Source organism: Desmodus rotundus, chromosome 2 (genome assembly GCF_022682495.2).
Source record: "Desmodus rotundus isolate HL8 chromosome 2, HLdesRot8A.1, whole genome shotgun sequence".
In the NCBI taxonomy this organism is placed as follows: domain Eukaryota; kingdom Metazoa; phylum Chordata; class Mammalia; order Chiroptera; family Phyllostomidae; genus Desmodus; species Desmodus rotundus.
In genome coordinates this window covers 49,557,041-49,580,627 of record NC_071388.1, presented here as the reverse complement: position 1 = coordinate 49,580,627, position 23,587 = coordinate 49,557,041, and the positions used below count along the sequence as shown (strand labels likewise).

Below are 23,587 nucleotides of genomic sequence, written 5' to 3'. Positions count from 1 at the left end.
AAATAGCCCACTCCCTCATCACATTCATACTCTTATTCAAAAGCGAGGCTTTTTCTCATGCAGGCCTTGTCTGGTTGATTTATATCAACTTCAGTCCCTGTCTTCAACACTGCACTGTCCTTTGGCTACTTGTTCTTTTTCTCTTTTCCTTCCAGAACAACTACCACTAATACACTTATTTATTTTATCACATCCTTCCTCCTCTAAAATCCTCCCCATATGTACCACCACTTTACTCATTCAATACTTGTTTATGTTATTTTCCCCCCACTGGTTATATCATCCTTAAAAACAAGATTAATTGCCTTTTGTCTTTGAAAAGGTTTCTGATTTCTTTAACTGGAAGTCCTACTTTTTCCGTGGCATATCCAGTACCTCTCAAGATATTTATGCAGTTTTATTTGTATGTATTTATTATATATGTGACTTATTTACACCCTTTGGTACATCCTTAAAGGTATTGACTATGTTTGATTTATCTCTAAGTTGGCATGTAATAAGGCCTTACTATTTGATATGGATAAATTAATTCATAGTAGCCATAATATAATCAGACTACCATTTAAATTGAAAGGCTAAAACGCAATAAGCTCCACAGGGGCAGGGGGCTTCGTCTGCATTTTGCACTGTTTTATCTCCCTACCTACGATAGTGCCTGGCACATGTTAGCTCTTCAGTATCTGTTGAATAAGTGAAATTAAAATGAATTTGTAGAACAACCCCATCAAAAATGAATATGAATTTATAGAACAACATTTAGTTTAAAAGATTAATTCAAATTGGGTCACATTTGCATTTTGTTTTGAAATTGATGATTTTAGATAATTCAAAAGCTAGATAAGGAAGTCATTTCCATTATGAAAATAGGAAGAAATTTGAATATGTTTAGTCTGGAAAAGTGAGCTCTAGCAATAATAGTGAAAGAATATGCTCTTTGACAGCACTAAATATTATCTTCAAAATGCTTTGTGAATATACAGCCATAGTGAAAATTACAGAGACATTATTTTCTGAAGGTTCATAACTGGTACATTTACCCATAAGAATAAGAAAGGGGGATGTTGCTTTTTTACTCAATTAGGACCAGTGGCTAAATTTAAGCTTGTGTTGCAGAAAAAAATATATGTATATATTTATGTACACACAGACACTCAGGTGCTTTAAGAGTAAAAAAGTAGGAGAGGGAGGTTCTTGATGTAGTAGTAAAGAGCATAAGAGTTGTGAGGAGTTAGAGATTATTAAAAATACCCCTGAAATTTCCTGTTTCTGTGTCTCTACTGTATCCATATCCTGTGTTCCTTCCTCAAGTTATTGCTCGAGAGGTTATAAGATTTGCTTACATTCTTACACTTGATGTGGATAGTAATTAATGGAAGTGGTATTTGTTATATGGGGCTGGTTCACTTAGGCATTGAGTCTGTAGCCACTACCTGAACAACTGATAAATCATAAATTTATTCTCATGTGGACTGGTATTTTCTAATGACATTCTACCATGAAATATAAAGAAAGAATTAGAACTATGAGGTCTGTCCAGAAGGTATCCAGCCATGTAATATAAAAAATAGATACATTTATTGAAGAAGAGGCAAGATACAAGAAACATTGTACATAGGACAGTGACGCCTCAGTCCCCTTCAAAGTAGGCACCTTAAAACCTCACACAGTTCTCCCAATTGCCATCAGCTGCCTCATTGTATTTTCCTGAATCTCATTGATGGTCTGAAATCTCTTCCCTTTCAAAGGTGATTTTAGTTTTGGGAAAAGCCAGAAGTTGCAGGGTGCCAAATATGGGCTGTAGGGGGGCTGAGTCACCTGGGTGATTTCATGTTTTGTCAAAAAACTCTGCATGGGACGTGACGAATGAGCAGGCACATTGTCGTGATGAAGCTGACAATCACTAGTTGCCCATAGCTGTGGCCTTCTGAATCATCCAGATAGTTTCCATGAGGAATGTTCAAACTCAATGCAAAATTTGATGCTGATTTGTTGCTCTACATGTTCAGTCATTTTGAGTGTGACAGCCACACGGTTGACTACCCCACTGACTAGTACAGTGAAGTCATCATTGTTCACTCACGCACAGCCCAGTCCACCCTCCTTGACTGCCAAGTTACAACGATGTCCGGCAAACTGTTCTTGTTATGTTAACAACGGCTGGACTTTTTCCAGACAGACTTCATACATTTTTTTCAATGAGGGATTTGGAAAATGAAATGATCACCCATGTGCCATGCAATTCTTAAGCAATGAGTTTGGGGCATATTAGATAATAATGGCTAATGTTTACTGAATACTTTATAAGAGACTAGTACAGATTTGAAAACTTTATACATTTTACTCACTTAAATATCATAACAATCCTATATATCAGGTCCAGTGATCATTCTTCCTTTGTAGGTGAGTAAACTGAGATTTAGGAGGTTTAAATAATTAGCCCATGGTCACACATATGAAATGGTGGACACAGGGTTTGAACTCAGTGAGTTTATTTGTTCCAGAGCCAATGCGTTTACCCACTTTATACTGAATTCCCAGTTTCTCTTCTCTGGTTAATATTCCCCAGTACATCATACACATGCCCCAAATTATGCCACTGCATTCATCCCACAACACTTTTAAAAAGTGTTAAGAAAGGGCTGTCATTTACTTATAAAATATTATGGTGGTGGACTTTGGCGATGCTAAACATTAAACTTGAAAGGATTTTTCTCCAATATGGTGGATGTATTTAAACTTTAAAACATTTTTTTGGAAATAGTAAACCACTAAAAAATCCTTTTAAAGATCTCAAGTAATGTGTTTTCCTGTCTCACCTATCTGACTTGGGAAGTTTGAGGTGTTGTGTGTGTGTGTGTGTGTATTTTCATGTATTATTCAGTAGCCTAGATAGAGTGATACTGAGCAGGCAGGCATCCAGCCAGGATTTAGTGAGGGTGCACTTAGAACATCTGCTTTCCCTGGCACTGAGACAGGAGGTGGGGCAAACCAATGTCAAAATGTGTCTGTACTGCATTATTAAGCCGACTCCACAGTATTATAATTTGATTTGTTTAAAAAGACCCTAAATAAAGCTTCTCTTTGCTTCCTCTTGCTTAGGAATGGACAGAAGGCCTGATTTTTATTGTTCCTTTAGTGTGTACCAGGGATCAGTGCTGGTAGCTGGGGAAGCATTGTAGTGTGTGAATAGCCGATAGGGTTTTAGTGGCCGTTATGGGTATTAATATGCACTTCTCGACTTAGCAGCTCTATAAACTTGGGCCATTTGCTTAGCACATTGAAAACCATAGTTTCTCCTCTGCAAGTTCAGAATTGTGTGTAAAAGCTGAAGTATATAACATCACATTTACCCCCTGGGAAGGAAATGCTTTGTAAAGTCTAAAGAGGAGAAATCTACACTACCTGAAATATGATCAAGAGTAATATTAGGGGAAATGTAGGACTTGGGCAGAGCTTTGGAGAATTGTATAACAGGCCTTTTTTGGCAACTTACCTTCAGTTTCAACATTCTTTATAGGCTCTAGACCCAGCCTTCATATCTTTGGAGAAATTAAATTAAAGTCTGATTTAGACAGGATTAAACTCACTGCACTTGGAATTTTCCTCTAAGAGGTTAGAATGAATACAGTTACACATGGTCTGAACTCACTCCTTTGATTCTGCTAATAATCTGAAGAGGGAAAGTGCCATCAAGATGCAAAGGAAGACAGTCTACCTCCCACCTGTATCCCAGTTCTCCAAACAAGGTCTCCAAAGTTTTTGCACATTAGAGTCACTTGGGTAAGTTAGAAAACCTGATGCCCAAATCTTACTCCAGATCAATAAAAGCAGAATCTCTGAGGATGAAATCTGGACCTCAGTATCCTTTTTAAATGAAACAGGTGATTTCCAAGTGCATTGAAGTATAAGAACAGTGATTTCTTTTAGATGGTTGCCTCTTATGTTTGAGCAATCACCTGGAGGGCTTGTCAAATGACTGACTTGGGGGACTTACTCCCAGAGTTTCTTTTTTATTTTTTAAATATACTTTATTGATTATGCTATTACAGTTATCCTAATTTCCCTCCCTTTGCCTACCCTCACCCAGTATCCCCTATTTCCTCCAGCAATTACCCCTCCCTTAGTTCATGTCCGTGGGTCATGCATTTAAGTTCTTTGGCTTCTTCATTTCCTATAATGCTCCTAACATCCCCCTGTGTATTTTGTGCCTACCAATTTGTGCTTCTCAATCCCTGCACCTTTTCCCCCATTTTCCCCTTTCCCCTCCCAACTGGTAACCCTCCATGTGATCTCCATATCTATGATTCTGTTCTGCTTATTTGCTTAGTTTGTTTTTTAGATTCCATTGTTGATAGTTGTGAATTTATTGCCATTTTAATGTTCATAGTTTTGATCTCCTTCTTTTTCTTAAATAAGTCCTTTTAACATTTCATATAATAATGGCTTGGTGATGATGAATTTCTTTATCTTTACCTTGTCTGAGAAGCACTTTATATGCCCTTCCATTCTAAATGATAGCTTTCTGGATAGAGTAATCTAGGTTGTAGGTCCTTGCCTTTCATCACTTTGAATACTTCTTTCCAGTTCCTTCTAGCCTGCAAAGTTTCTTTTATCAGATGACAGTCTTATGGGAACTCCTTTGTAGGTAACTGTCTGATTTTCCCTTGCTGCTTTTAAGACTTTTTCTTTATCTTTAACCTTTGGCATTCTAATTATGATGTGTCTTGGAGTGGTCTTCTTTCTGTCAACCTTGTCTGGGATTCTCTGTGCTTCCTGGACTTGTATGTTGATTTCCTTCACCAAATTAGTAAAGTTTTATTTCATTATTTTTTCAAACAAGTTTTCAATTTCTTGCTCTTTCTGTTTTCCTTCCCACACCCCTATGATTCGAATGTTGGAAAACTTGAAGTTTTCCCAGATGCTCCTTGGCCTATCCTTTTTTTTTCAGATTCTTTCTTCTTATTGTTCTGATTGAATTTTTTTCTTTCTTATGTTCCAAATCATTGATTTGATTCTCGGCTTCATCCACTCCCCTGTTGGTTCTCTGTAAATGTTTCTTTTTTTTAAGTTTTTATTTTTATTTTCACTTAGTGTAATCTTCATTTCTGCCTGGGTCTTTTTTATGCCATTGAAGTACTCAATAAGTTCCTTGAGCATCCTAATAACCAGTGTTTTGAACTGTGCATTTGACAGGTTGTTTTTCTCCATTTTGTTTAGTTTTTTTTTCCTGGAGTATTGTTCTGTTTTTTCATTTGCACCGTATTTTTTTTGTCTCCTCATTTTGGCAACTATCCTGTTTGTTTCCATATATTAGGTAGAGCCGCTTTGACCCCCTGTCTTAGCAGCCTATTGTAGAAAAGCACACCTGTAAATTGGATGGGGCAGAGCTTAGGTAATCGCCAGGGCAGGGCAACCTGTGTGAACCCGGTTGATGGAGTCTCTGATATTGGCGTTTCCTCCCCATGTCTTTATGTGGGGGAGGGCTCAGAAAGGAGACAATGCCTTTGCCTGGTCTCTGGAGTTTTGTCTGGGAAGAACCTGTTCCCTGGCACTTGCCCTGTTGCCAGACACTTCAGTTTCTCTCCTTATGACACTGGTGCCCTTTCAGCTGCTGCCCCAGTGCTGGAGCCCAGAGGGACTGGGTCTGCATAAGTCCTAAGTCCATTTGGGCCCTTTTTAAAGAGACTCCTGAGAATCCTGCAGTTTCCTCCACAAGCCCAAAGTCCACTGGTTTTTATAGCCAGAAGTTATGGGACTTATCTTCCTGGCAGTGGAACCCTGGGCTGGGTGGTCTGGTGTAGGCTGGGATCCCTTGCTCACGAGACAGCCCTCCTGATTTTCATCCACCACACATGGGTGTGGAACTGCCCATTGGTGTCTCTGCCCCTAGGATCCTACTCATCTGGATGAATGTGGCTTCTTTAATTCCTTGGTTGTCAGACTTCCATGCAGCTTGATTTGCTGTTGATTTTGGATGATATTTGTTTTGTAGTCCAGTTGTAATTTCTGCTGTGGTCGTACAAGGAGAGCCATGTTTACCTATACCTCCAGCTTGACCAGAAATCCAGAATTTCTGATTTAGTAGGTTTGAGTGGGGGCTGGAGGGCTTGTATTTCTAATAAGTTTACAAGACCATACTTTGAGAACAACTGATCTAGAACAGTGCTTCTCAAATCTTAAGTGCAAGTTTTTCTTAAATAAGTCCCCTTATTGGTAATCATCTGGGGATCCTGTTAAACTGCAAATTTTGACTCAGTAGGTCTTGGATGTGACCTCAGATTCTGCCTTCCAATAAGCAGCAGGAGATGCCTAAGCTCCCCACAGCAAGCTTTGGCCCACTGACTGGTCAGGTTTAGTAAGGACCAGCATTTACCTCTGGGCTTTTTAGAACCACCATAGAGTATTGAGTATGAAATTGCTTTTTAACCATCATGTCCATTAGAATCATCTGAGGAGTTTTTTTAAAAAAACTCCTTCAATCCTAAAGATTTTTATTTAACTGTTGTGGGTGTAGCAAGGCATCAGATTTTTTAAAAAAGCAACAACAACAAAAAAACCCGAAAACCTCCCCAGGAGGTTGTAATATGCAGAAGAAGAAGAAGAAGAAGAAGAAAAAACCTTGGAGACAGAGTTATGCAATATTTTTTAAAGTACAGTATAAATTGCTGTTATTTTATGAAATGTTTTGTGGTATTTTATTGTAAAAGGAGGCCCGTAAGCTGGAGATAACAAAGAAATGTTCCAAGTGCCCCTCCTGTGACCATGGCAGACATCAGCAAATCTTCACAACATTCATGGTGTCCTAGCCTCAGATGTCTTCTTAAGACATGGTTTCAGCCCTGGCTGGTGTAGCCCAGTGGATTGAGTGCCAGCCTGCAGACCAGGGGGTCACCGGTTCAGTTCCTGGTTAGGGTACATGCCTGGGTTGGGGGCCATGTCCCTACTTGGGGGTGTGTGGGAGACAACTGATCAATGTTTCTCTCCCTCTCTTTCTCCCTCCTTTCCCCTCTTTCTGAAAATGGATAAGTAAAATCTTAAAAAAAAAAAACAACAAACAGCAATTTATTTAAAAAAAAAAAAAAAGACATGGTTCCAGGCAGCAACAACAAAATGATGACAGGCTCACAAATGAGGGCCATATTCATACTTTGTCTTTGTTAACGCAAACACATTGAAGGCTAACTCTGTTTTTGTTACTGAGTTACAAAGATGACTCCAATACAGTTCTTGCCTTCCAGCTGCTCTCAGAGCAGTAGAGGAGGTTCAATATTGATGTAAATCAAAACTTAATGCAGAAAAGTCACTAGGTTTCAGAGATGAGAGAGATCCCCAAAAGCTAAGGTGCTCAGTGAAAGTGGATTTTAAATGGAATCTTGAAGAATAGGAACAAAGTGTGCAAACTATAATCCAAAGACTTGCATTTCAGGTAAGGAGTCACAGAATCACCTAGTAGAGAAAGCTGGTGCCATGTTAGGGGAAAATGAGCTGATTAGTGTGGGTGAAGCATAGAGATTGTGTGGCAGTGTCACAGGACCGTATTTAGGGTGCCTGAACTGTCACATGGGGAGTGCAAACAGCCTATTTTAGGGCATGGAAACCAGTGAAAGTTACGGAGCAATTGCACTTGAGTGGTGGGTGGAAGTGCGGTGCTTTTGGGGAATAAAATGTGTAGCTAGGGATGTGTAACTAGAGATGAGATGAAGGAGAGATTTTAAGCTAGAGAATAATGACAAAAGTCATCATCTTATTTTTCAAATCCTACTTCTCCCTCCATTTCTTAAAAAAACATATTACCGCATTTATGTCAATAAAAATATTTTTGGAATGAGGCTGATTCACTGGGTGGGGCAAAAGTAGGTTTACAGTTGTTTGTATGGAAAATAATACAATAATTAATAAATATTAATACAAGAATAAACTGTGTTTTGTACACTCATAACTGAAAACATACTTTTGCCCCACACTATATATTTAAATTATGAGAAATAAATATGATTTTTGAGTGTCAACATTAACATAACTTGAGTGGAATTATAAATGTTTTCATTGTGACTAATTCACTGACTTTCCACTATTTAAATGTAATTGTCTTCAGTATTGTATGCACAAATTTTCAAAACTGTCTTCTTGCCCTGACCAGGTGGCTCACTTGGTTGGAGCATCATTCTGTACATCAAAAGGTTGTAGGTTCAATTCCTGGTTAGGGCACATGCCTAGGTTGCAGGTTCAGTCTCTGGTTGGTGTGCATACAGAAGGCAACTGATTGATGTTTCTCTCTCACATCAATGTTTCCCTCTATCTCTCTCCCTCTTTCTCTCTCTCCCTACCTCCCTCCCCTCCCCCTTCCTCTCTCTAAGTTCCAGGGGTGTCCAACCTTTTGGCATTTCTGGCCATGTTGGAAGAAAAACAGTTGTCTTGGGCCACACATTAAATACATTGTGACAAGTAATCACCAAGAAACCTCATAATTTTTTGTAAATTTACAGTTTTGTGTTGGGCCATATTCATAGACATCCTGAGTCGCCTGCAGCCTGGGAAGATTCCCAGTGAAGATTTAAAAAAAAACAAAAACAAACCTGCCTGCTCGTTCTGGTGTTTAATGATAACGAAGTGCTAAGCTTTGATTGGGCATATCTAAACCATTTTAAGCAAGCTTGCTTGTGTTTGTCTCTGTGTAATTTTAATTAAGAAGTAAAGATTTTATACTTTTTGGGTGGGGCACTTTTGCTTGGCTCATGAAACAATCTTTTTAAACTTCCAAATGTATTTATTATAGTTCTATTTTTCCTCACTTTCTTTACAACAGCTTAGATTGTGGTCAATAGAATTTCTCTTTTATTTTTTAAGAACAGCACTTGTTTGTATAGCTTTCCAGCCACCAGAACCTAGGCTCACATCCTAGCTCTTCCTTGGAGAACGCAGTGACCCTAGGAAAACCACATCTTTCAGCCGCAGTGCCCTCATCTGTAGAGATGGATTCCAAGTACATATGTGGAGTTATTTTTTTTCTAGTTGAGACTGGCACCAATGTGGTGGCAGGAACCATGTCGGTCTGTCTTTATGTACCACTGCATTACAAGCCTATACCACAATGTCTGGGATACGTGTGATGAATTAATGTGTAAGCCCAATAGGCCACAGTGTCCATTTTGCAACGTAATGTTTGATGGAAGATTTGTGGAAGTCACAGATCCCGAGGCCTAAAAACATGCAGAGATTTCTTGGAGGGTGTTTTTGCCCGTTGATCTTCTGGACAGCACCTGTGCTACTCCCTGAGCCCTTCAAATGGACTCAGTGAGACAAGTCTTCTGTGTAAGACGGATTGTCTGCAGAGGATGAGTGATGGCAGGCATTTGCTTTCATTATCGATAGTGATGTGCTTCATTTTTCATCTTAAGGGAAAAAGAAGAATTGCATTGAATTGACTTGTTAATTATTCAAGTTTCTGAACCTCTCTGAAGTAACACAGAAAAGGTTATATGATAATATAGGGATCAAAAGCCAATAGTAGGATTTCTACTAGAGCTAGGGCAAACATTTCTATTAGCTTTTGTCAAAGAAAGTGATCATCATTTGCTCATTTTCACTATGTAGAAAATATACGATATTTGTTGTCAGCCAACACTTAGAAGAAAAATTTTAAGTCTCTAAGCCCTAAACCATCAATCAGTTTCGTAAATCCATAAATTCAGTGTGGAAAAGAAATCAGACAGTTGAATTATTTTGACCAATTGTTTATAAAACAGGTCATCAGATCGAAAGCACCGAATCAACATAGCCTCAAGTATGTTGATTTTTATTCTGTTTTAGTGTCTTATTTTAAATTCATAGTTGTTCTTGCTTTCGAGGTCTTAAATATATAAGATGAAATGAATTACTGCTTTTTGTCCCATAGCATATTAAGAAATTAAAGTTAAAATATGAGATAATTGTGACCCAGGTTCCCTGCCCCGCACCCCCAGTATAAATGCTCTAGCTTTGGAAGTTTAAAACCACCACTGCCAAACACAATGCCAAAAATAATACTTCGTATTTTACTCTTATTGTTTAACAGTGCTTTTAAAAATCATTTTAATTGATCTTTATAATGTCAATGACACATTCAGAGCAGACACTAAGTAAGGGTCAATGAGGTTGTTAGTTCAAGTCTCAAAGGTCACAAAGCCGCTGGACATTAGGAGACGGGGTCATGACCAAGAGCTCTGCCCTCTGGCCTGAAGTTCAGTCTTCGTCCCAGTCTTGTCTCCTTGACTTAACAGCTAAAGAACTAGGGACAGTCACATCTCTCCCTTAATTTCTGTAAGAAAAGCTTTTTGTTAGAGAGTTAAGTGTACTGGCCACATTGCTTAGGCTTCTATTCTACAATGCAGTCTGGATAAAAAATATTTTTATATTCAGGAAGAATTCTTAGTTTGCAGAGAAACTTAAGCAAATACATAAATATGAAAAAGCAGTGTGGTAAGTGCTGTGTTTGGAATGCTGTGGAATTAAGATGAGGGAACAATTAATTTGCCTCACTGTACTATAAAATTGCTGTGTTAGGAAAAGTTCGAAGAATATAAATACAGAGTAATGTAGAAGTAATGTATCGACTTGTATCCATCATGTTGTTAATTAAAATATTTTATTTCTCGGATTTTATAATCTTTATGATAGCTTTCAGCTTTTTAAAATTTAATAATTTTGTCCTATTTTTTGTATAAGCACTTTTGTACTGGAGGATTTAAGAACTCAGACTATTTCCTAGTTTGTTAACTGTTCCTTAAGATTATTTTCCTATTGAAAACAGAGAAGGAGAAAAATTGACCTTAGTTAAGGATAAATAAATGCCCGACTAAATATTAATTCCACGACTAATGGGAAATTAATTGAGTGGCCTACAAATATTATTATAAATATTACAATTACAATTTTTTTCAAGACACTCTAGTATTAAAGGAGGAAATAATGTGGTATCAACTTCAGAATATGACATTATTTAACCTCCAGTGAAGTATCTCTACAGAGAACATTTTGACGTATGGGGGATGAGACTGAATTTTCAGGACAATCTTATAATGAGAGTGCAGATTACACTCCCCAGGAGCTCATTCTCTCTCAGTAGCATCCACTATAAATTTACCTGGGTATTTAGTGGGTCATAAAGTGCATTTTTTCATTGCCTGTTCAGCAAATTCAACCCAGAATTTTAAAATACAGCTGTACTTTTTTATAGCTGTTTGTTATTACAAGCAATAAGGAGTCTGCTCTTAGAAGTTTCTTGGGAAGATACTGGATCTACCTGTTCAACAGCTTTTAACTGTGGATGAGCTTTTTTCCTCCTTCTCTCTCCCTCTTTCTTCCTCCCTTCCTTTTCTCTTTCTTCTTTGCATCTTTATTGGTTGGCACATGAAGTGCTTTCCGATGTGCTTTGAATTGTCACCCGATTGTCACTGGAATAACTTGTGTGGGTAATAGGTACAAATTGAGTTGAATAAGAACATAGCACTTTTACAAAGTACTTTTCCTGGTCCAGTATGATTTTACAATGTGTGTACCATCTTGGGTGTGACGGATTCCCCAAACTCCTCTCTTCCTCTTCAGTCCCACAAAACCTGACTCGCCCTACGCAGGCGCACATGCGCACAGCAGTGCCGTGAGTCCTAGGCATAGGCCTCTCAAACTTTGTATCGTGTAGGGTTTCTGGCTTCCCCTCTCAATGTCATGTGTGGTAAATGTTACCTTCATTTTGTTCTTTAGTGCTCAATTATGGAAATGTGACCTAGAAAAATATGTAACTAAGCAAGCTTAAGGAGATCCACTGCTGAGTCATAATTTATTTGGCAAATATTGAGTAGTGACGTCTATGACCAAGATGATATGCAAGGCAGTGAGGATAATGGCACAAGTTTCCAGTGTCTTCAACGTGTCCACAGGATACTAGGAGCCTCAAAAAAGATTTACGGATGAAGGTAATTTCTTAGAGACCACGTCTGTTGGATGCATCTATTTGCTTGGCCTGAGCATGACGTGTGGCATAATGTCCACACATTAAGTATTTGTGGAGAGAATAAATGACTTTTGAATCAGGGTTATTATCAAGATATTTACAAAATGCTATATGAGAATTCAACTAACTAAGGCCATGCATGGATTTGACACCAACGTTTAGGATGGCACTTTTCATTCCTTTTATCTAACTACTTTTTACCCAAAAAAGAGAGTAGGATTTTTATCCCTGAAATAAAATGAAGTGGCCATACATTTAGTTTATTTTAAAAATGAATTTTTTTCATGTCAAAATGCCTGGCGTGGTGCCTGAAAAAAAGTAGGCATTCGGTGGGAGGTGGGGGTGGATGGGGTGGGGGAAAGTGATGGGGGGAAATGGAGACAACTGTGCTTGAACAACAGTAAAAAAAGTGCAAAAAAAGAGTAGGCCTTCAAGTAATATAATGTTTTTAGTTTTCCTTTCTCATTTGTTACTTTCTTTCATTCTCTCCTTCCCACTTAAATTTTATTCTGAGACTGACATAAGTATTGTAGGTCCTAAAACTTACATAATTTTGGGTACCCCTTTTGAAAAATAAATATAACACAATGAAATTAAAATTGGATACAAAAATGAATAAGGTAAGAAAATAAATCGGAAAAGAGTACATTTGAAAAGCTGAAAGCTATCACAAACGTTATATAATCTGGAGAAATTTTAAAATATTTTAATTAGCTGTTTGAGTCTCTACATACCTTTTCCATTATTTTGTATTTATAAGTTTTGAACACCCTTTCATCTATAATAATTTTATAATACATCCTCTGTAGTAAAAATAATTGTTTTTCCTGTACCATGATTAATCAAAATTGATCCTTTTTTATTATTTAATTTATAAAAGTTTATTTTAGCTTTACATTTCATCATTGGTAACTGCATGTGCATGTTGAGGATCGTAATCAAATTTGAGGATTTTTTTAATTGTAATATTTCACTGAAACATCAATTCAAAAGGGTGCAATATGCACCCTTATCTTCATAGCAGCCTTATATACCATAGCCAAGATCTGGAAACAGTTCAAGTGCCCATCAAAGAGATGAGTGGATAAAAAAGCTGTGGTACATTTACACAACGGAATACTATGTAGCCGTAAAAGGGGGAAATCTTACCTTTTGCAGTAGCATGGATGGACATGGAGATTATTATACTCAGTGAACTAAGCCAGTCAGAGAAAGAAAAATACTATATGATCTCACTTGTGTGTGGAATCTAGTGAACAAAATAGTTTAACAAACAAAATAGCCTTAATTGCATGCAACAGCAAGGGTTTATGTCTTGTTTCTGAGTGATTGGTGAGGCAGCTCTACTGATCTTTTCTGGTTGGTCAGCTACCTATCAGTTAATCTAGAGTGGCCTCCGCTGGATTGCACTCAGTATGCTCTATGTGTCTTACATACTCTTCCTGGGACGGTAGGGTGGTTTGTGCATGTTCTTACTGCAGTGTCAGAGAGGAAATGCACAAAGAAGTTTGCATGAGTTCTTTCTCAAGACTCTACTTGCATTTGCTAACATACTATTGTCCAAAGCAAGTCACATGGCTGAGCTCAGTATCAAGAGATAGGGCAGAATATCCTTCTAGACCTTTGCAAATTTACATAGCAAAGCACATAGATACAGGCAGGATTGAGTGTATCAATGCAATCCATCTACTAATTTTTTAACCATTTTCTTTTATTACCTTATTAAAGAACAGCTTTATAGAATTATAATTGGTATACAAAAATGTGCATACTTAATGCATAAAATTTTATGAGTTTATACATATGCATACACCCATGGAACCATAATCACAATCAGTCTAATGAACATACCCACCAATTTCAAATTTCCTCATGCCCTTTTGCCTTTCTTTGCTTTGTGTGTGTGTGTGTGTTAAGAACATTTAACATGAGATCTACTCTCTTGACAAATTTTTAAGTGCATGATATGATATTGTTTACTGTAGGTACTATGTTGTACAGCATATCTCCAGAACATATTCGTGTTGTGTAACTGAAACTGTATACCCATTGAGCACCATCTACCATTGCCTTTTCCCTCTAGCTTCTAGCATACACCATTCTACTCTGCTTTCATGAATTTGATTATTTTAGATAATTCATAGAAGTGCAGTAACACAGTATTTGTCCTTCTAGAACTGGCTTATTTCATTTAGCATAGTGTCCTCCAGTTTCATCCATATTGTATAGGACAGGATTTTCTTCTTTTTAAGTGCTGAGTATTTTTCTATATGTCTATACCACACTTTCTTTATCCACACATGGGTACTCGTTTTCCTATCTCAGCTATTGTGAATAATGATGCAATGAGCATAGGAGGGCAGATATATTCTTGAGATCCTGATTTCAGCTCTTTGGAATATAACCCAGGAGTGGGATTTCTAATCATATGATGGGGGTGGGTCTATATTTAATTTTTTTTAGGAACTTCTTTACTGTTTCCCATAAGTGACTGCATTCCTGTCAACAGTGCACAAAGGTTCTGGTTTTGCTACATCCTCATCAGCCCGCCTGCCTTCCTTCCTTCCTTCCTTCCTTTCTTCCTCTATTTCTCTCTCTCTCTCTCTCTCTCTCTCTCCCCCTTCCCCCCTCCCTCTCTCCCTCCTTCCTTCCTTCCTTCTTGTTTGTGCTCCTTCTAACAGGTCTTAGGTGATACCTCATTTTGGTTTTGATATGTGTCTCTCTGATGATTTGTGATGTTGAACACTTTTTGTGTATCTGTTGTATACATTTGTATATCGTCTTTTGAGAAATGTCTATTCAGATCTTTTGCCTGTTTTTAATTGGGCTCTGCTTATTATTTGCTATTGAGTTGTAACAATGATATATTTTGGGTATTTACTCCTTCTCATATACATGGTTTTCAGATATTTTCTCCCATTCTGCAGGTTCATTTTTATTCTGTTGGTTGCTTCCTTTCCTGTGCAGATCTTTAGTTTGATGTAGCCCCACTTGTCTATTTTCGCTTGTTGCCTCTGTTTCTGGTGTCATAGCCAAGAAATCACTTGTAAGATCAATGTGAAGAAGCTTTTCCACTATGTTTTTTCCTAGGAAATTTACAGTTTCAGGTTTTATGTTTAGATTTTTAATCCATTTTGAGTTTCATTTGTTTGTTTATGATATAAAGGTCAAATTTTATTCTTTGGAATATAAATATCCAGTTTTCCCAACACCGTTTGTTGAAGAAACCATCTCTTGTCCTCATTATCTTTTCCCCTGGGGTTTAATGATTGAGTTTAGTTTATGGGTCGCTAGAACACCAACTTCATTATTTCATTTAAAAAATGTAAGTGTGAGATCTACATAAAGCTTTAGAATGAGATACTCCTTTTGGAAAGGACAGGATTGAGAAGATGTTCAAATGCCCGATTAGATGCGTGGACTCTATTTGATTTACAACTGCAGTCTTTATTCAGCAAATGTTTACTGGGATCCTGAATGTAAATAGAATATATTCTGCCCTCCTTATTCTTTCAATCTCTCTCTTTCTCTCTCTCTTTGTTTCTTGTCTTTGTTATTCTCTCTTTCTTTTATGCCTTTCCTCATTCTCTTCATATTTACAAATGTGGCTTAGATGTGATCCTTTTTTTTTTTTGAGATCTCACAATCTAGATGTGTTTAGGAGATGAAACATATATTTTAAGGAAGAAAATTATAAATTGTAAATGTAGTGTAGATCCAGGTCTTGGGTAGGTGAGAAATGAGGGAAAGCACTAGGCATTTGGTGTGTCATTTCAAGCATGGCTGGGTGTTAGCCTGGAGATAGGGGAAAAGCGATGTTTAAAGCCTAGGGAATGAAGTAAGAAAAAACATGTGGTTAAAAGGTAGGAGGAGGGAGATCAGATAAATAAGATAGGTCTTAAAGGATGAGAACAGTTGACCAAATTTAGAAATGGGAAAATAGGCTTTTTAAATAGAGGACAAAAGAAAAAAAATAGTTCAGCCTAGCTATATTACATTGTTATCAAGGGGGAATTTAGCAAGTGGAAAAATCTCTATGAGGCTGACTATGGTGGATGGAATGAGTAACAGGTGAGAGATTAGAAATGTGGATTGGAACCAGGTGGTAAAGGGTTTTGAGGGCTGGAGTAAAGACTTGGATCCATCTTGAAGACAATGAGGAATTGATCACTAGAAATTGTAAGAAGGGAAATGGTATGTGTAGCAGCAAAGTCCTTGAATGGTGTGGCTTGGCTGCTATGAGTGAGGACAGTGGCTTTGAGGATGAAGGGAGAGAGCGGAGACAGGAGGAGTTCTCACCGAGTAGCAAAGTAGAGCCCGTATGCTACATTGAAGACAACTAATAGATAAGGGTAAGTCATTCTCGCTTCTCAAGAGTTTAGGAAGCATTCGCAGGTCCTTCCGAAGAGAACAGTTTGTAGCTTTTACTTCTAAACAGTCTAATTCCAAATTGTTTACTGATTTTTTATGGACTTGTTAACTCTCCTAAAGCATACCATTTAAAGCCATTGTCACTTCGTGTATTTATATAAAAGTTTCATACAAGTTTTTGGCTTTTTTCCCTGCCTAGCTTTAGTAATTTTCTCACTCTCCTCAGATAGGTAAAGCTTTATAGTTGCTTTTTAAAAAAATTTCTGTTTTAGCTAAATGACGTTCTTGCATTTTTCCTGGGGAATCTTGACCTTAGAAAGACATTGTGCACAATTTTGGATTTCATTATGTTTCTCGTGAGAACTCTCATCGAACCTGCTGAGTTTTTTTAGTCGATGCATTTACTTACCATGTATGAAGAACCTTATATTAGTTTGCATCACCCGTGTTCACTCTGTTTTCTTTAACAATCTCTGTTGGCTGGAGTTAGGATTGGCTCTGTTTCACAGACTAAAATAACAAGAACTTATTTTCTCACATAAATGCCAGACCTAGGTAACTGGAGGGGCAGCTGGTGCCGCTGCTCCACAAAGTCCTCAGGGACTCAACTCCTTCCAGCTCACCCGCCACCACTCCCTGAGGAGGAGCCCTTGTTTTCATGGTCTGGGATGATCCAGCCCCCACACCCCTGTTCCACCAGCAGTCAGGCAAAGGGCCGAGAACAGGGCAAAGGGCACTTCCAAGCTGTGTTTATGGAAGGAGACTTCAAGCCTACAAAGACCCTTCAGTCTGCATCTTATTGGCCAGTGGTGAGGCCATGGCCACAGCTAGCTGTAGGGTATGTAAGGAAATAGCTGATCATCTGTAACCTCACAGGAAAGTAAGAACAGATATTAGGAGAAATTAAACTTAAAAGGAAAGAAAGGAGAAATATAATATTTTGGGTAGGTAGCCACATTAGAGAGCTAGAAAAGCTTTTTCAGATGCTGTTTAACCCAGATTATCTCTCTGAATGTGTTTGCCCTTCCAAAAATTAGGATAACCATTCTGTCCAAACTCTTCTTAGTGTTTGTGGTTGTGGGTCAAATACAATAATGGATTATCAACATTTTGAAAATTAGATGTTACACAAATATGAAGTATTATTTTTAAAAGTATTAAGTAACCTCCTGAATATAAACTCAAATATTACTGGAATGGTATGTTAGTTTTTACATTAGATCCTATGCTAACCTTATTTGACATGCAGAAAATAATGTATTAGTAACAAATAACTCACATAGAGAGCACACATCTTTTTCGTGAAAAACTTTCAAGAACACGATTATGCCTTTGATTCTTCTATTCTGTGCAGTCAGGGTTATTATGCCCATTTTACAGACAGGAAAACTAAAGCAGACAGGTTCAATGAATGGCTCAAAACCATGCAGCTTCTGAGTGGGTTTATAAATTATTTTGTCTGCAAGTCTGACACGTTTTTGTAATCTTGCTTCTTGACTCTTGGTATGTCAACTTCTTGTTGCCTATTTAGAAGAGTCTAGATCTCTAGGATTAGAATGCCAGAGTCGCAGTTACTTATCTATACTTGATCTACATGGTGTTCTTTTCCATTTCTCCCCAATATGAAATAAATCCTCCACTCTGCCAGTCCCTCCCTGTATACATCCATTACCCCAAAGAACCGCCTGATTTATTGCCTCACTAAGTGTCCTTTTGTCCCTGGCTCACTCAGCTGCTGCCCTTCCTGTTAGTGTCAACTCAGGTCCCATCTTCTGTGTACGACATTTCCTGAATACTTCATTCCGCACAGGCCTCCCATTTTCCTGAACCCTGTAACACAGAGAATATATATAGAATGCATATATTACAGCTAATTATAGAAATAAATTATACACTGTATCAGATGGTTCCATATGTCTCAGCTTTCTCCCCCCACCTAGACTTTAAGGTCTTGTACAATACTTCTTATTTCAGTACAACAAGGACAGTGGTAAGAACAGAGAAAGAAGGTGTGGCATGTGTTACAAAGGTCATAATTTATTAGTATTTCTGACTACAAGTACGTTCCACTATTGAAAAAAAATTTGGTTTAAATTATTTGTTAATAAACATATTACATGGTTTGAATATGAGTTCATTTTGCAGAGCAGAGATCTTGTACTCTCAGATCCTTGTAATATAACCCCTTCATTGCGGGTAAGCTTATGTGGTTTACCTGACACTACACAGTGGTGGCACAGAGGCAGAAGGGTGAGTTCTTCTCACCCTTAGACAGACTTCCTTCTCTCCCTCCTTCCCTTCCCCATCAATTTCAGTTCATAGCTTTTAACTCTTAAGAATCATCTTAATAAAAAAGATGATTTATTCAGAAGATCACTGATCCTTTTTCTCTTTTTTCCTCTAGCCCTCTTCAATCTGATTCCTGTGGGCCTGCGTGTGGTGGCCATCCAAGGGGTGAAGGCCAGCCTCTATGTGGCCATGAACGGTGAAGGTTATCTCTATAGCTCAGTGAGTACCTCATTGTGTGTGTGTGAGTGTGTGTAAAAACTAACATTGGAGTAACCATTTTTCCATTATTTCAGGAAAAAAACCTGACAGTTGATATAATTTTATATTTCCTGAGCTAGTATGTGGGGGTTATTATGAAGATTTTAAAATTTAGAATGTTGAAGATCTTGTCCTATTGAGGAAGATCTAGTTACTTTCCATGTAATATAAATTCTCTTCACCTATCTTCCACTTCTAGAGGATAATCTATTTTTTAAATTTTACCTTTCTGTTCAGTGCAAGAGGTGAGTGATTTTTCCTTTCTCCTGTCACTTCCTATTCAGACACAGAGGATGATTTGCGAAGCTAGAGTCTTCCATTTGTCTGTGAGTCTTCCTGTCTTGTTATGGAGAAAAAACTTTCAAAATATGTTATCCTTTCGTTGTATCCAGTACGATCTGTGCAGTGCCGGGTCCATCAGACTCCTGGGGCCCCTGGTCACTGTAAAGGTAGAGTGTGAATTTGTGCGATGAGCTCTGGATTAAGGGCTGGGATATTTGAGTTTTATTTGCATTTCAGTTACTATGTAGTTGTTCCTTTGGGCAAGTCACATCCTAGTGTTGACTTAATTTCTGGACCTTTAAACTTACAGAGTTTTACTACTGAAACCTATATAATTGTATCAACCGATGTTAACTCAATGAATTAAATAAAAAATAAAACAAAATGAGGCTATTGTCTAATGTCTCTTTTAAATCTAAAGCTAACAGAATTAGGCAACATCAGTGGCTACATTATCAGCACTGACATATTTTAAAGTAGTTAATGCTATTCTGATGCCTGTCTCATTCTCAAGAGAATAATTTATGCATTGAGAGAGTGTGGCTGCATTGGATCTTGTGTATATATAATTTCTGTTCTCTAATAAGGGACTTGTCTATTTGTAGTTCATGAAGAAATGTCCTTGAAAATTATGGTTACAGATTTCCACCCTTAATTTCTGTGTTCTCAATAAGTAGTAAAAGGTTATTCAGGAAGTTCACTCATGCCTACTGGATTCTAAATTAATTATTGTATATCTTCTGTTAAACTTTTTGAATATTCAGTTCAATGAATCTCTGATATATTATGCTTGATATTAATAATATATCTGTCATTCATAATAGAATTCTTAAAGTTATGATTTTACTCTCAAAAATATTCAGATCTAAATATACGTACTAGATGTGTACATATACTTTTTTCCAACAGTTTCTACTCAAATTAATACTTAAAGGTAAATATATTTTTGGTCAAAACAGTGGGCTGTCATTTTTAGTGTGTCTGAATTCTAACAGTTCTTCATGTCCAGGTACTGTGAGTCTGTATTTTAGATATAAAAATTAAAATAAGGAAAAGAAAGATAACAAGTTGTTATTTTGAATAATCCCAGTTCTCACAAACTTTTAAAAACAATTTGAATGTACTACAAACTAAAACATGGAGATGGTTATAGAGTCATATTAATTTAAGGGTTTAATCAGTCATCAGATAAACTGCTAACAGTAGAGTATATTACAATCATAGTTATATTGAGGTCATTATTTATTTTTATTTAAAAGGTCAGAATTCAAGTTGTAATTCCGCAAGAACTGTAGAGTTTATGTCCTTGGACTAGAGTTTATTTCTAAAGGTCTGGGAGGAAGAAAACAGAGAGTCTGGCAGGGGTACTATAGGCAGGAGGCAGGTGTGCAGAAGCCCATGTGTGTGTGTGTGTGTGTGTATGTGTGTGTGTGTGGCAGGGGCCAGATGTGGGGAGAGGTCACCCTGTTGGATGCAGTCCCAAAGTTCCTGGGAGGAGCCTGGGCATTCCGTATGAGATGACTGAACTTGATGCTCCGCAGCATTTGTAGGGATGCAGGGCTTGAGCTCATAGGGGGGAGTTTTAAGAAATTCTTGCCAATAGAATCTTACTGTAGGTGCCTTTTCTACAAAGGAGCTAATTAATACCTTAGTAAAGCCAGTAGTCAGCTGTGGTTGAGTTCCTTGTTTGGGGTACCTAGATTTTCAATTTTTCTCTTTACTTAAATGAAACACGCTTCATACCAAGAATCGCAGTGACTTTCCCTGCTTATGGTCCTGCAGAGCTCCTGGGAACAATTTTCCTGTAATTATAAGTGTGGCATCACTGACAGAGATCATCAGGGCTCCTACTTTGAAAACCATCGTCTTTCTGGATGAGACTAATAGGAGATGATGCTGGTTTTTAATTTTAAACAGTGGGTATGGGTCTGAAGACTTTGTTACGGAACTAAGGGAGCCAGTCTAGGGGAGGCAGATGTGAAAGAGAATTGGGTGTCAAGGATTCGTCATACTTCCTACTGCTGCCGTCTGTGTGGTATGAGCACTCATGCAGCCTGGAGCCTTGTGGTGAGTTAAAAACAGGCCTTTAACATGCCTTTCCTGGGTGTTTTGGGATGTATTGAGGTTTGAAGTTACCTGGAAAGCGATTTGCTAGTTGGTGTGAAACAGTGTAGCTGGGCATTCCAGTAAGGGCCACAGCAGGAGTACATGGTGGGGAAGGGCTGGAAGAGGGGTGTGTGACTGATTCATCACCTAAGATATCCAAAAGAAACAAACTGAGCATCCAAGAGAAATTCACAAATGGTATCATTTATCGAGTGTCATTTACATGGTTTGTATTCACATTTAAGCCAAGAATTATTCCCTGTTACTTTGGATTTCCCACTGCTCCCCTCACCAGGAAAAGAAGGAAAGAGTGGGAAAGGCAGAGTGATTGTCAGGTAGGGTGGAGCAAAACTTTTAAGATCTATTCCAAAAATCTATGCTTTAATAGGTGCGTTTAATCCGTATGTATTTAATGTGATTGTTGATGCATCTGGATTTGTTTTTATCATTGTAGTTTATGCATTTTTTGCTTCCATATTCTTTATTTCCTCACAGTATTGAAACATTTTTTACTATTTTTATTCTTCTGCTGCTTTGTAGAGGTAGGTTATAAGTCTATCCTTTTAGTAGTTTACCCTTGTTTTTAACCTACATATATAAGTATACAGTTTGCTAAGTATTTTTAGTGTTTCTGTCCTTCTTCCAAACAGCCAACAGACCTCAGGGTGCTTTCTTGCTTAGCGAGCACCACCAGCCTTCTTGGCAATTTGATTAGTTACATTTTAAAATAAAATCTATTTGAATAATTCTGTAGCTAATAGTTAAACTCACTGATCTTTAAAAGAATTTCTATGCATACAGTTTTTGTTTTGGTGTGTATCAAATTTGGCCTTCCTGAGTTTACTTTTCTTATGAGAGAAATCTTTGGTTTTTGTGTGAGGGTGTGCAGATGGTGAATTCATTTCATTCTGGTCTCCGTGAAATGCCTACCTTGCACTTTCACTCTTGAATTACAGTTCAGATAGTTATACAATTAGAAATAGACCAATATTTTTCTATCGCGTTGACTTCCGGCATCTATTATTGACTATGCCAAGTTTACTCCCAGTTTAATACTCTTTCTTCTGTAGGTACGTGGAATATTCTTTCCTACATGGAAAACTTAAAGGCTATTTTTCTCTTTATACTTCTTGTTCTGCAAATTCACTATGTCTAGATGTGAATCTGTCTTAATTTATCTTGTTAGGAATTCAGAATTACCTTTTAATTCTAAGAATCACAGTCCTTAAATTTTGGAAAATTTAAACTCTTAACCCATATACATTTTATTTCTGTATCATGTTGTCCAATCTCTTGTGCTGACAGTACTTAAATGACTTATGATAGAAACGTCCAAATTAATCTAAAAAATTTATACCATATGGTTTTTAATTTCACTATATTTTTCAGGTCTGGATGTCTAGTGGTTTTTGTTTAATATTTATCTGTTCCTGATTTATTTCCTCCTGTTTTTACTATCTGGCTCTTTTTATAATAAAGTAATCAACTCATTTGAGCATTATTATAAGACTTTGTCACACTTTTCCATAAAGTTAATTTCTTTTGTAATGAATTCATGTTTCAATTGTTGATTTTTTTTGGCTGCCATTTTTAGCAGTAGATTTAGATGATATTAGAATTTAGAATGAGTTCTTGATGTGTTTGGAATTTTTATCTGCAGGCACATTTCTCTCCCTCTCCCAGATCTACTTCCTTCAAGGTCTGCCCTCACTTCCTGGCAATGTTTTGGTTGCCTCTTTCTAGCCTCCAGTGGCCCTAGCTTAGAGAGAGTAAGTTTAAGAGTCATTTCAAGGCTCCTATTCTAGGGAAACATTAAGGTTAGGGAAGGGGGCCTGGGCTAGGGGGTGGCTTGCTCTAGTTCTTCTCATTGTGAGGCTGTGTCTATCATTGCTCTTGAGTAAAATAGTAACAGCATTTTAGAAGTTTTACTTTGGCCTTTTAAGAGTTGGAGGTAGGAAAACTATCCCAGATCCTGGTATGGGCAGGTGGCCTGGCTCTGGCCCTCTGCTCTACACAGAGGGCCTTTATTGACATTAACCTGCACCTGCACAGAGCACAATTGTGGGTCTCGGTGCCTTCTTCAGGACCTGAGCCCTGAGGGCCTGCAGCTGCTACCTGCTCAGTGCTTAGCTTGCTTTGATCCTGGCATTGTTATTTAGGCTTAATTTTTTATATTTTATTCATTATCACTATTTGTTTGGAGCAGAATGGATGCACCATAGTTTGAACTTATGCCTTTCCCCCTCTTTTATTTTTTATTGTGATAAAAAATACATAGCATAAAATTTACCA

The 23,587-nt window shown here is 37.6% G+C and overlaps 1 protein-coding gene across 5 annotated transcripts in view; it reads left to right on the top strand.

The window, feature by feature from the left end:
• FGF12 (fibroblast growth factor 12) overlaps window positions 1-23,587 on the top strand; it is a 492,036-nt gene that overhangs the window by 301,824 nt on the left and 166,625 nt on the right. For all 5 annotated transcript variants that reach the window (XM_024556270.4, XM_024556271.4, XM_045192061.3 and 2 more), the window contains one exon: window positions 18,765-18,868. In XM_024556270.4, the coding sequence (XP_024412038.1) occupies window positions 18,765-18,868 (104 nt within the window). The remainder of the gene's footprint in view (window positions 1-18,764; window positions 18,869-23,587) is intronic.